Source organism: Pleurodeles waltl, chromosome 11 (assembly GCF_031143425.1).
Source record: "Pleurodeles waltl isolate 20211129_DDA chromosome 11, aPleWal1.hap1.20221129, whole genome shotgun sequence".
NCBI classification, from domain to species: domain Eukaryota; kingdom Metazoa; phylum Chordata; class Amphibia; order Caudata; family Salamandridae; genus Pleurodeles; species Pleurodeles waltl.
Genome location: NC_090450.1, coordinates 911,774,304 through 911,788,539, shown reverse-complemented (window position 1 = coordinate 911,788,539; position 14,236 = coordinate 911,774,304). Strand labels below are relative to the sequence as shown.

The 14,236-nt window shown below is 43.7% G+C and overlaps 1 protein-coding gene across 1 annotated transcript in view; it reads right to left on the bottom strand.

Annotated features, from left to right (window-relative positions):
- The window catches only part of ANAPC7 (anaphase promoting complex subunit 7), a 59,646-nt gene extending 47,834 nt beyond the window's left edge, over positions 1 to 11,812 (bottom strand). The window contains exons 1-3 of the mRNA XM_069214878.1: positions 11,591 to 11,812; positions 3,864 to 4,050; positions 673 to 792 (exon numbers count right to left, since the gene is read on the bottom strand). Coding sequence (XP_069070979.1) covers positions 673 to 792; positions 3,864 to 4,050; positions 11,591 to 11,691 — 408 coding nt within the window. The 5' untranslated portion in view covers positions 11,692 to 11,812. The remainder of the gene's footprint in view (positions 1 to 672; positions 793 to 3,863; positions 4,051 to 11,590) is intronic.
- Positions 11,813 to 14,236: the final 2,424 nt, after the last annotated feature.

Genomic DNA, 14,236 nt, shown 5'->3' with positions numbered 1-14,236 from the left:
GAATCTTAACTTAGAAAGAAAAAAACATCATTCTCTCAAGGAGCGCCATGTTAAGGCATCTCTGAAGTTGATGATGGAAAGGAAAGGGGGTGGCTAGGACTGCAACACAGCACTACAATCCTCATGCCTGCCTTCCTATTCTCTGTGCTGCTGCCACAGAGGACAAACACCAACCACAGAAGTATCTAATATCTAAGAAACATATATTCAGTCATGGCATGTGTTTGGCCTATAGGTCAAGCTCTGTTGTAATAATAGCTAAACTTGACAAAGAGCTCTGGAACTTAATACACGATTGTAGCTCTTGGACGGTAAGCACCTTTCTTGTGGAAGCACATAATTCTGTCAAATAAAAATATATACTCCGGTCCATCAAAATGTGGGCAGAGCTAAAGCTTGTCTCTGTAACACTCCCGAAAGCTCTGTTTTAGGCTGATCACAGAAGGAAGCAGCTGCTCTGTCAAGCCAGACCAAAATAAGAACTGGATACATATTCCTACACATTCTAGCTATCATTTGGGAAACTAATCATCTCCTGGTTTGGAAATCAAACTCACCATTAAAGTAAATTATTATAATGTTAAAGCTGCCAATCAATCAAACAAGTCACAACTGGAAAGATAAGTTGTGCCAGCAACTTAAAAAATATCTGTAGGTTTCAGTGCTACGTACCTTTGGAGTTCTCTGCCTGGAGGGGATGCCATCAAGTATTGCAATGGCATCTTTATCCTGCTTTAGCATGGTGTAACATTCTGCCATTTTGTATTTTACTTCAATTTCGGATGGCAAACACTGCAAGACAAATGAAGGTTGAAGCAGTTCACATTCCTCCCAAAACCAGATGCTATTCCATTCTTATAAGTCCATATTGCAAAAGAGACGCACATTAAATTGGATGTATAGATTGCAGAAAACACCAGAAGATTGTGCTAAAATCAAAAGGTGCCTCTTAATTCACCTATGTGATTAAATGTTCACAGAAACCTTTCAAGTATGTTTAACGTATCCTACCACAATGTATTTTTACACACACAGTGATGATCATGCTTATCGATCTGTGTCAAAGCCAGTACAGGTAAAGCTTATTTTAGATCATAAAGTTAAGGACAATTAACATTATTTACAACAATATCCTATGGCTAATATCTTCTCAAACTCCATGCCTCACCTCAATAGTTTTCACACTTTCAGGATATGTGTTATGTGAGATGACAAACGAAAAACTATTGTTCACCATGTGGATCAACACTAGGCTTATTTTGAAAAACAATGTCTTCCTTGAACATTCAATACTTGGACCCGGTTTAAAAATAAGAAACAATACTGTAAAAATAGAATTATATTGGTCAAATAGAGAGCAACCTTTTCTCTGCTTCCATTAATCAGAGTACATGTCAGTGAACCAGTTTTATTTTGTACTTTCTAAAATGACGAAATGTGAAACAGGGTCATTACGGGTTTGGCGGTCCCAACGTGGGACTACCAAATTCGCAAGGAGGACACCACCGCCATGGCAGTGGAGTCCACCCTTCCCTATTGCGATGCGCATTCCGAGGGGGCTCGGCATTGGTGCCCCTGCCCTGCCCACAACATGGTTGTGGGCAGGGAAGTGGCGCCCTGCATTACCATTTTTGCCAGCCTTTTCATGGTGGGCTGGCGGAAAGGGAGGTTGTAATCAGTATGGCGTCACCGAGTTCAGTGCCACCATCGCTGATTACAAGCCCAACCGACATCATGAACCATGTTTCTTGTGGAGATGGCTGTCCTTTGGTGGTTAGACTGCGGCGATCTGACCGTTACCACGAGACTGGCGGTCTGAAGACCACCAGACTTGTAATGAGGCCCAGAGACATTTAAAAGTCTCCCTTAAGTGCCCAACATCCCCTTTGAAGGTACATCAATGTGGATTCAAAAGAGGATAGAGTGAACAAAAAAAACAAGCATCCTCCGCCGTAACCAAAAGGGAAGCAACATATCACACATGAAACAATTCAATAAATTGAAAAATAAATTGTCAACGTAGCTAATCCTCCCACCAAAGTAAATCTTAAAATTGCAAATCTGCTCCAAGATAAAGCTTCAAGAACAGGCCACAATATACATAAAAGAGAATGCTAAGCCTTCCAACTCCATCTTTTTAGTTTTGCAGATACTGTAAATAAGTCTGAACACTGAATGTGTCTTTCCCAGGAGTGGTCAGAGGGGAAGGGGATACTGGTATGCTCTTACACACAAACACCCAAACATCACAATGAACCCTAGTATTATTTTCAACACATGAGGGGTTACATTTAAGACTGCTTGCATTCGAGAGAGGCTCACACTCCAACAATACAGTAAAGGTCGGGCTGAAGGATGCTTAGATTGCTTCAAGTAAGGGGTACGTCAGTTTGCTTTTAGATCAAGATCAAAGCATTTTTGGCATTTCATTAAGAAATATTCTATAAACTTGTAATTTTATACAAGTGGGGACATATTCCATGGGACTAATTGAAGATTCATGGTGTGAACAGGCAGCAAGAATTGGGTCACTGGGCATGGAGAAATGATCAAAAACATCGTACATGTGCATTTCTTCCTTCTTTTGCACTATATCTGGGGCTTGTCGTACATAGTCTATGAAGCTTTTAATGTTTTAAATTTTCTTCTTGAATGAAAAGAATGATTTGAGTGCCCACACTTATTTTGATTGGTGCTGTTTTATAGCAATAATTTACCAACTGCTTGCCATCTGTTGACCAAGACATAGCTTACACAAATACCGTCTTTAAAAGGGGGGGGGGGGGGGGGGTGAAGGAAAAAAACAGTACAGACATTAAAAAACTACACAAAATTATAAAGCCCCGAAACCAACAATTGTCAAACAATTGATTTGTTGCACTCCAGGAGAGTTTTATTGCTTCTATCCAAAGAAGTATAAAAAGACACCACCAACGCGTTTCAACCTCTTGGTCTTGATCACAGTTTCAAAAGAAAACTTTCCCATGAGTCTCTATTTATAGTGCATTTTCCTACCACCACCCAAGTGCATTCTGGGATACGTGGCCCCCTACAAATATCTATTAATAATCAAAACATAAAAATGCCCAAAATTTACCTATAATTATTAAACATTCTAAATAAATCATTAAAAAACAGAATTGTTGGTTTTGAGCGCCACAAGGTGGACCTTTGGATGGTGTAAAAATTATAAAGCCCTCCAAAAATTTTTGCACAAATAACAGTATACAGGCTGCTTTAAAAGTATTTATTTACTGCTTATTACCTGGTAATTTTCTTCTGTAACTGTGTGTAAACCCGTAAGAGAACATCAAGATTTTAAAAATATGGTTTACAAAAAAAATGGACCAACAATGTCTTTATTTTTATAAACTCTCAAAAGACAAATATGGGCACTGTGGAAAACAAAATATGTTTGTATGGAGCAAAGGTACCACTAGATAAGTTACACACAATACGGTAAGCAGTGATTTTTAAAATGCACATTCTCCAGAGTCTTGGACTCTGGAAGCTTTGAGCTCCAGACCTCGGTCACAGGGCTGAAATAAAGACATAGAAATGTGTACCTGTAGATGAAAGGGAAAAAAACATAAAATCACAGAATTAGGACGTTCCGACAATTAGAAGCTAAAATCAAGAACAACCAAAAAAGGGACAAAATGAACTTCCTCTATCTCAGTGGAAATGACATTCAAGAAAGATCAAGATGGAAGGTGGGGTGGATGTTTACATATGTATGTAGTGAAATGTGCTATCTTTTTCTAATTAAACCTATGTTAATGTTGTCCCATCTCAAAACACTATTCCAGGCCTAGTTCAAAATAAAGGATACATTAAGGAATCAACCCAGCTGATGAAAATACCTGGCTTATCGGGGTGGCTGTTGCGCTTCCAGTTGATGGACGCACCTTGGAAGTCTTACTCAATGCTTTCTTCTGTTGGAGAGCCATTGTATACTTGCTTACAGCATTTCTATATTCCTTATCGTGAAAGAGGGAATCTGCATGGTACACCAAAAGCTGGTACTTTTGAGATGAAGAAAATAATTCACTAAAATAAAATTGTAAAAAGGTATTCATGAAACAGTTAAAGACATGAAACAAAGCTAGTCAGTTTATAAAGGCAACTTTAATTTTCCATCAAACTTTAATTAATAGTTATTAATATAACAATTCTAACCCTATGGGGTGTTGGAGCACTACATAGTATTATACAGTATAATTGTGAATAACTAATTGCACAGATGACAATGGGGGTATCAATAAATAAAATGCAGCATGACATCAGTCCCCTACATAAAAAAACAGCTTTACAAAATGCTTCCAAGTCATTATTGAGATATTCAGTATACAGACAAAACTGCATCGGAACACAGTATAGGCACTGTGCTTTGGGGAGGAGGGGTATTATGATGCCTTCGATTCAAGAACTAAATTGTTTATGGCAAACCCATCTAAAAATTGCAGTATTGCAGAGACATGTTGTAGTGTCACAATTTAAAAATATTCAGCGGTAGTTTCAGATTTGCTAAATATAAAACATAGGGAAATGTTTTAAACTGCTACTTCACAATGTATTCTGGACCATGAACATCAGAACTCTTGTGCAATCCTTTGTGCCTGTCTGGAAACTAAAAGGTCATTCAGCAGGACCTTTTCTTGTGGTAAATCTTGGGGCAAGCAACTTTAATTTACTGTGATGACTTTCATATATGTACACTTGCCACAAAACTATAGTCAAAAATAGAAATTGGAACTGGGTCTGGCCACTGCGGCGAAGATGGTGGTCGCAAATTGAGAGACCTCCAGCCTACACACAAAAATCCTTGATCGTTGATAAATTGGCATCCATGTCTCCTATGAAGATGCAATGGGTAAAACATTTCTGAGGACCCAGTGAGGAGTGCAGAATATGTTGGGGGTGTCTGAAGCAGCCACTTCACCTAGCCTGCTGACGTGAGCGAGGCATGAACACATGCCTTGAGCCCCAGGTAACAAAGCCGAAATTGACCAATCAGTGATAACTGGTCGGAGGGAAAGAGTAGCCTAGAGCACTGAGCTATACTACCAGACTTGAGCATGGAAGGAGCAGGACATGGGGCGAGTCCACACTCCCAGCACCCCCACAACTCCCTCAAGGACATGGTGGGCAACCACAGGAGCCCCTCAGGCAGACCTGACTCGATAAGACACCACGAGTGCAGGTACAGCCTTCGCCACCGTCGCTGCAAGAGATTATGGGTCTCACTACGAGTTTGGCGGTCAGACAAGCCGACCGCTAAAATCGCAGGGATGAGGCACCCATCAACCCGGCTGCCTCACCCCCACCCCGCCGTATTATGATGTTCCCACTGGGCGAGAACATCATATTATGACGTTCTGGCCATTCACCCCAGCGGAAATAGTGTTACGGTATTGGTCCCTTAAGGAAGCGGAGGTCAATACCATAGTACAAAAGCACCCTCGGAGTGCACGCTGTCTGGAAAGCAGACAGCGCACATTTCGAGAGGGCTGGACAGGGGGGCCTCTGCACTGCCCCTGGGCATGAGCAGTGCAGGTGCCACCCCCTGTGGCTCCCTGCACTGTGTTTCTGATAGCTTTCCATGGTGGGGTCCCCACCATGGAAAGGCTGACGGAAACAGGAGTCATGGTCAGCACATCTGCGCTGAGTTTGGCGCCGCCATGGCTGACCACGAGTCCGACCATCAGGAACTATGTTCCCAGCGATGAGGGCGCCTGGAGTGTGGCGGTCCAACTGTCACTGAGTCTGGGGGTCCTTGGACCGCCAGACTCCTAATAATGCCCTTAGTGGAGTGAAGCAACATGGAAGGATTCCAGCAGGGTTAAGGGGGAGCTGGGAGACTGTGCACATTGGCCTCTGACCCTCACCCACCCTTAGCAAAGAGGGCGTCTAAATCTGCCTCCTCCCTTGCCATTATTTTACACAGCAGTCTCGGACAGAATCTGATTGCCCATGTCTCCTCAGCCTTTCCTCTCAGGACATGAGCAGCAGTCAGCCACATTGCATGAGCAGCAGTCAGCCACATTGGGATGAACCTCATGACCCTCACAGGATCAAGCCAGCTTCATTTATGCGGTATCATGAAGACAGACAAAGGCCACTCTAAATAGAGGAGTAGGACCCCACTCCCAGTGGCACACATTGGCAAGAGGCAAAGGAACACAAAAGATAATGAGGAAAAGCCCTCCCAAGTCGACATTTGTTCAACAATGGATTTTAAGCAGTAGTTCAGGGATGAAGCTCTCTGTTGCTTTCGTGTGGAGCGCCCACATCAAGCACTCAATCAAACACCTGAGACCACTGGTGACATACATGCAGTCCACCGACACGCCCCCCTTACTCCTGGGTGGTTGCCGGGTCGCACACTCTTCCCTGCTGTAAGACCTACATGCCCTCCACCAGCTGCACAGTCAAACTCCTCAAGCATAATGTTCAGACATAACTTACACTTCAAAATGGGAGGGGCTCCCTTTTCTCCTGGTGCACAACTTACAAAGTACCCATGGATTGTCACACCATACTGTCTTAGAACTTGAATTGCTACTTGACAAAATCAAATGGAAAGCGGTCCTCCTGTATGCAAAAACACAAGCCTGATTTAGCAGGAGACCCATCTCATTGTGACAAAGTGCAATTTCCTAAGCCAACATGGGTACACTCCAGTATTTCATGCTGGTTTCCCATTCGTCCCATAGGTGGAGTTACTTAAACTGGGTCTTTTTTGGGGGGCTGGTAACTAATTGGCGCAAATGGAACAAGCACACCAGACAGTTAACATACTTCTTCAGCGCCCATTGTTCACAGTCTAGAAAATACTACAGCTTTGTGCCAGCTAGAGAGATTACCTCAATTTTGGATACCTGTATTCTCCCTATAGGGCTTTCAGATCACTACATAATTGAGATTACACTGCAGAATTGCATGGGTGGTTACCGGAAAATGTAGAGGTTGAACGCCTGGTAGCTACAAGATTACTGCTTGACAGACCTGCTTCGGGAGGGCATTGTTGAGTTCTCTGAGGTCAAGCTAGAATCCTTCTCTTCACGAGTAACCTTGTTGGGGGCCTTCAAGGTAGTTTTCTGCTGTTGCGCAATGTCTTACTGCAGTGGCAGAGTGAGGTACAGGGGGCGAGAGACTGTAGACCTCGAGAAACAGCTTTGCAGTCTAGACACCCAAAGGGTCAAAGACCCAAGCTATGCTATAAAATAATCAGTACTGACAGCTAAGGAAGCCCTAAGCATTAACTTGCTAGACACTGCACAATACTCCTTATGTAACACAGAATAAACAAATGCGAGAAGAAAGTGTGAATACTTCTAATTTGGCAGGCTAAAATGACAGATACAAGAAATGGTCTGGGACACTACCTAACAATTGGTCCTGCAAGCTGCGATATCGCACAAACCTTTGCCAAACACTAGAAAGAGCTCTATAAATTTCAGACAGCTCCCACATCCACCAATATGACATGCCCTATGGTTTCAGCCCTTCCAATACAGGTGCTCTTAACTCCTGATGCAGAGGAACTGGATCTGCCACTTACTGAAACTGAAACACAATAGGCTATCTCTGAATTGCCTTTTGAGAAAACACTTGGGCTTAATAGTGTACCATTGGAGTTCTTTAAAAATAATTCTTGTTATAATTCCCACACCTTCCCGTCACATATCAAGAGACATAGGACAAGGGTGAGCTGAAATATGACCACCATCATGGACCAATTTCCCTTATCAATATTGAAACAAAATATCCTGGCAAAAGTACTTGCAGCATGGCTGATCAGCCATCACCAACACTGACAAAGAGGCATTATGCCAAGTAGAAGCACGAGGCACTGCCTGTGTAGACTCCAAGTGGCCATAGCACAAACCCACAGACTGCAAGGGGATGCTGTCCTGCTTTCGTCTGATTAACCTCCTTTGATGCAGTACAACGACCCTTAATGTTAGCAGTCTTAGCAAGGATGAGGTTTTGCAAGCATTTTCTTGGATTTCTGAGGGCTCTCTAGTCTCTTTGTGTACTCAGAGTCCTGTTTCCATTTCTACGGTGTTACACGCAAGGTGTGCTCTCTTAAGTCCCTGGCGGAATGTAATATGCATGATGCAGACATCTAGGGATGCAGATGCCTGAAGGTCCAGAGGACAGAATCTCATGTTATGCAGATGACCTCCTCCTTTAGCTTATGCAACTGCTTAAGAGAGACAGAATGTTAATTAGAATAAAAGACTGAGATTGGATACAATTATAATTGAAAAAGCTACCAATCAGAATCAGAGCCACAAAACATCAGAGGAACTGACATGGTAAGCAAAGTGTGATACAACCTGAGAGTTGTGGTGGTCAAAGAAACAGCAAAAATGGCTCAAACATTAAATGTGCTTTGCCAAAAAAAAAAAAAAAAACGTCCTAGACGAATTCCAAATCACACCATTTTCAAACAGTATTTAGAGAGAACCTTTTTAGAGAATGGTTATTCACTAGTGCATAGGTCCACAAACTGTACTTTGGGGACCCCTGGGGGGTCCGCAAAGCCTCCTCAGGGGTTCTGTGACTGCTATAAAATTAAATAATATTAACAGATTAATAAAGTGTATATAAAGAAAGTGGCTAAATGTGCAATTGAAAATTTTAAGCCACACTGTGAATGTCAAGGAATTTGAAATTGGAGGCTAAAAATTAAATTAGCATTCTCAGATTGATTAGTGAGAGCAGTGCAGGTGCATCAATCAGAATATAGTACGGATGACGGGTGGCTTCTGTGGAATTTATAAAAGCTCCAACCTTCCTATAAGAATTCTTTTTTTGACTTTATATTAAATGTGTTCTCATTTGTGTATGTATTTGATGAATGCTTGTTTCTGTATTGTTTGTGTATTGTTTTGCGGTTCAAATCATCGACAATGTTTAGGTTTGTGTTCCCGGCTTCCAGTAATGACTCAGTTGGGGTCCCCGGATTCCAATAATGATTTAGTGGTGGTCTCCAGGTTCCAGTATTAATAAAGTGGGGGTCCACAGAAGCCAAAAGTTTGGGAACCACTTCACTAGTGTGAGTAATTATGGTCTTCTAATATTTGTTTGAGTGGGTGTGTGGGTAAAATCACAGTTACACATTTGAACTGGAATACTTTGCCACTTAGTTTTGTAAGCCCCATGTTTTGACTTTAACAGACTGGTTTCACCTTTACCCTTAACATACCAGCCAATTAACCCTCATTTGGTGGTGTCAACCTCTTTTTCTCTCACATTCACCCTCCTGACAAACAAAGGTGCCTACATAGACATCATTGGGATCACTCTCTCTTCAAATTAGTACAACTGTCCAAAAAATGTTGATTCACCATTCACTTTAATTGGATCACCCACTTAAACATACAAATTCATCATCAGAGTGTCAACAAGTTGGCATGTATGCTTCGTATCAGCAAAATTGACTGGCCATCAACTGTGAGACTTAGCTCACTGCTGTAACGTTCTCATTACCAACTGGTGCCCTATCCTGGAGCTAAAGTGACTACATTTTGAACACCAAAAACCACAAAAATGGCCAACTAGGGGCATAGCTTAGTCAGCAACATTCAAGGTGACGGGGGACTGAATCTCAAATTTCCCAAATAAAAAAAAAGCAGTGGGCTGCAGAGTGGAGGGGTGAGATCACAAAAGTTCAGGATGCCCTGTTTTCATGAAGAACAAAGTCAGTACAGATTTGCATTGAGTGGGCCTCTGTCTAGAGTGGCACAGGGGGCACAAATGATGGGTTGGAATGGTATGCCAAGCGATTGACAATGGTTAGACTATTTACAAGCATTCATCCCATCACCTTTTGGGTGTTTGATTGCCAGTAGTGTGCATGGAAACTTGAGACATGCACAGCTTTCCAAGTCTACTACTGCCAATGATTGTAAATTCCAAAATGTTGTAAATTTGCACCCATTCAAGGAGTACTTCTATGGGTGCAGATTTACAACTGTTCTGGTAAACCAGTTACTATATATATTTAAAACACCTATACAAAAAATTAACATGAGAAAAACAATGAGAAAAACTGACAGACATAGCAGACCTGACTCAGGACCCCACGACCCAATTATTAAACCAAAAATGCAAAGATCCCACTGAAACTACAACCCTACCCCTCCCACCTGGGCCTGGTAGTTCTCCCAGGGAACTCGTGACTACAGTCACATATAACATAACGGCCTTGAGGACCTGCCCTGGGATCACTTATCACAAATGTATTTTCATAACACCCACTCTTCTTCCTTTCTGCTACAAGAAGTCTGGACGGTAGAGTTGCCAAATCAGTGTATGTGGGCAGAGTACCATGTTTCGAGTCCTTGCCTTTTACAAATAATTTTATCAAGTGATTGATATACTAAGTGTGAGCAGCAAACAGAGGAGGGGGCGCAGGAAAATAAATAGGGCTAGTTGAGCCACAGCCATAAATCTGACTTGAATTAAGAGTTTATGCACATGCCGAGCTATGAACATTACTGGCATGTATTTCATGTAGCAAACATAATGTAAAAATATGATACAATCTCTTCAAAAGTGAAAAGGAAAAAAAAATGGATTTAACATGAGGAACTATTTCACCTTAGCGCATCCGATTATATCAGAGCATACAGATACATTTATTATAAGCGATAGTTTTTGGAAACATTTATGACTCGCACCCCATTACAATGTTATTAGAATACTAAGGGCTAAGCCAGTAGTCACGTAAAACCTAAATGTGACCTAGATTATTATTATAAATGGAGCAACATTATACTCCCTCATATCAAACATAAGAGGTGCTTGTACAGCACACATCCTGAACTCAAGTAGTTAAAAGTATGCTCATATGTGATAGTAAAGAAAAAGGTGGCTCTGTTAAATTAAATATTTGCTTTCAATCACACAATCTGGACAAGAATAAAAATCAGACTCAAATCAGATTATTTGGTTTCACATTTTGAAAATAAGCCACGGGATGGGGATCTCTGCCCCTGATTTCTCTCTTTCGCTTTACGTCAAAGGTTACTGTTGTGTGTCATTCTAGGTTCACAACAAGAAAAACTGACAAAGATACAACAGACCCAACTCAGGGGCCCACAACCAACAAGCCAAGAATGCATTTATTTAAGGGGTGTCCCACCACAAACACACACATCCACCCCCTCACACTTACACCCCCACAAAGATGCAGCCAACTTTTGAAAACGTTTCACTGTGCAAGGAGCAGTGCTTTCTACTTGGTACAGTCTGTGGTAAGTCTACTCGCCGCCGAAATTGTGTGGCACACAGTGGCGAGTTGAGAACCTGCAACCACAGATCTAAGAATACAATTTTCCAAGGATCCTGGGGCACATAATGACTTACCAAACAGCACTTACGAACAGAGAAAACAGACAATGGGGCACTATGGGGAAGTAAATGCAACTGTGGTAGTCACCTCTGTGCCGGAGACATCCCACCCCAGGCACCCCACACAGGGTGTCTCCCCTGAAGCCCTGTGGTAATGTCCCCTCCCCTCTGGTTGCAGAGCCCTTTTCCGCACCCATGGCTCATCCCCTGCGGTACCACTTACGGATTATTCCCACTCATGGTCAGCAAAAGACTGCTGAGGAGGCGTACGTTGGAGTGCAGTCCAGCCGCCGCCATCTCCCGCACATGTTCTATCACATTCATGGCACGAGCCGGAGGAGCGAGACAAGTAATGACGATGTGATGGTTCCGCGCCCTGCACAACACAAGCACCAAGAGCGCGAGCACACTGGGGCAGTGACAAGCCTTCAAACAAGCCACAGAGAAACTACACTGTCACGAAAAGAGAAAACGGACAAGGGGCGTAAATGCGTCGGCCATGTTGTAATGGAGCCGGATTTGGTTGTAAACAAAGGCTGAAGGAAAGGAGCATCATGATGTGAGTGTTTCAGGAACAGGAAGTTGCATTGATGAGTTAGTATTCAAGAGTTGTACTCTGATCCTATCCTCGGAACCCTCATCTCGATCATCTCTGTATGGCAAGAGCCGAGGTTGGGGAAATCCTGCTTCTCTATTTTGTAAAGACTGTACAACTAAGAGACGCTCACTCTGTTCCTCAGATCCTAAAGAGGAATAAGCGGCTCCTCTCTCACATCAAAGAGGGAAAGTATATCATCAGAGTTTACTCACTGCGAAGTGGGCGGGATCTGAGAGGCAGGACTGCCCAGACCTTTCAGTAGCGCAACTGTCTGGTTTGCTAAAGAAATTGGAGGCATTCAGAAAGTTTATATAGAAATGCATTCTGCCTGTTGTTGCTTGCCATTGGCTTTGTGGTTTGTAACGCAAATATTCTTGATTTCCATTTGATGGCGTATTTGTTTTAGGCTGTGCAGCTCAAGTTCATACCTTCTGTAGGAAAGTACCATCTTCCCTGGCATGTTACCCCCATATTTCACTGTATATATGTTGTTTTAGTTGTATGTGTCACTGGGACCCTGCCAGCCAGGGCCCCAGTGCTCATAAGTGTGCCCTGTATGTGCTCCCTGTGTGATGACTGTCTCACTGAGGCTCTGCTAACCAGAACCTCAGTGGTTATGCTCTCTCTTTGCTTTCCAAATTGTCACTAACAGGCTAGTGACCAATTTCACCAATTCACATTGGCATACTGGAACACCCTTATAATTCCCTAGTATATGGTACTGAGGTACCCAGGGTATTGGGGTTCCAGGAGATCCCTATGGGCTGCAGCATTTCTTTTGCCACCCATAGGGAGCTCTGACAATTCTTACACAGGCCTGCCACTGCAGCCTGGGTGAAATAACATCCACGTTATTTCACAGCCATTTACCACTGCACTTAAGTAAATAATAAGTCACCTATATGTCTAACCTTTACCTGGTAAAGGTTGGGTGCTAAGTTACTTGCTGTGTGGGCACCCTGGCACTAGCCAAGGTGCCCCCACATTGTTCAGGGTAAATTCCATGGACTTTGTGAGTGCGGGGACACCATTACACACGTGCACTGGACATAGGTCACTACCTATGTACAGCGTCACAATGGTAACTCCGAACATGGTTATGTAACATGTCTAAGATCATGGAATTGTCATTGGGGAGACAATTCCATGATCCCCCGAGTCTCTAGCACAGACCCGGGTACTGCCAAACTACCTTTCCCGGGGTTTCACTGCAGCTGCTGCTACTGCCAACTCCTCAGACAGGTTTCTGCCCTCCTGGGGTCCAGCCAGACTTGGCCCAGGAAGGCAGAACAAAGGACTTCCTCAGAGAGAGGGTGTTACACCCTCTCCCTTTGGAAAAAGGTGTCAGGGCTGGGGAGGAGTAGCCTCCCCCAGTCTCTGGAAATGCTTTGATGGGCACAGATGGTGCCCATCTCTGCATAAGCCAGTCTACACCGGTTCAGGGATCCCCCAGCCCTGCTCTGGCGCAAAACTGGATAAAGGAAAGGGGAGTGACCACTCCCCTGACCTGCACCTCCCAGGGGAGGTGCCCAGAACTCCTCCAGTGTGCTCCAGACCTCTGCTATCTTGGAAACAGAGGTGCTGCTGGCACACTGGACTGTTCTGAGTGGCCAGTGCCAGCAGGTGACGTCAGAGACTCCTTCTGATAGACTCTTACCTGTGTTGCTAGCCTATCCTCCTTCCTAGGTAGCCAAACCTCCTTTTCTGGCTATTTAGGGTCTCAGCTTTGGGGAATTCTTTAGATAACGAATGCAAGAGCTCATCAGAGTTCCTCTGCATCTCTCTCTTCACCTTCTGCCAAGGAATCGACCGCTGACTGCTCAGGACGCCTGCAAACCCGCAACAAAGTAGCAAAGACGACTACTGCAACCTTGTATTCCTGATCCTGCCGCCTTCTCAACTGTTTTCCTGGTGGTGCATGCTGTGGGGGTAGTCTGCCTCCTCTCTGCACTAGAAGCTCAGAAGGAATCTCCTGTGGGTCGACGGAATCTTCCCCCTGCAACCGCAGGCAACAAAAGACTGCATCACAGGTCCTCTGGGTCCCCTCTCAGCACGACAAGCGTGGTCCCTGGAACTCAGCAACTCTGTCCAAGTGACTCCCACAGTCCAGTGACTCTTCAGTCCAAGTTTGGTGGAGGTAAGTCCTTGCCTCCCCACGCTAGACTGCATTGTTGGGTACCGCGTGATTTGTAGCTGCTCCGGCTCCTGTGCACTCTTCCAGGATTTCCTTTGTGCACAGCCAAGCCTGGGTCCCCGACACTCTAACCTGCA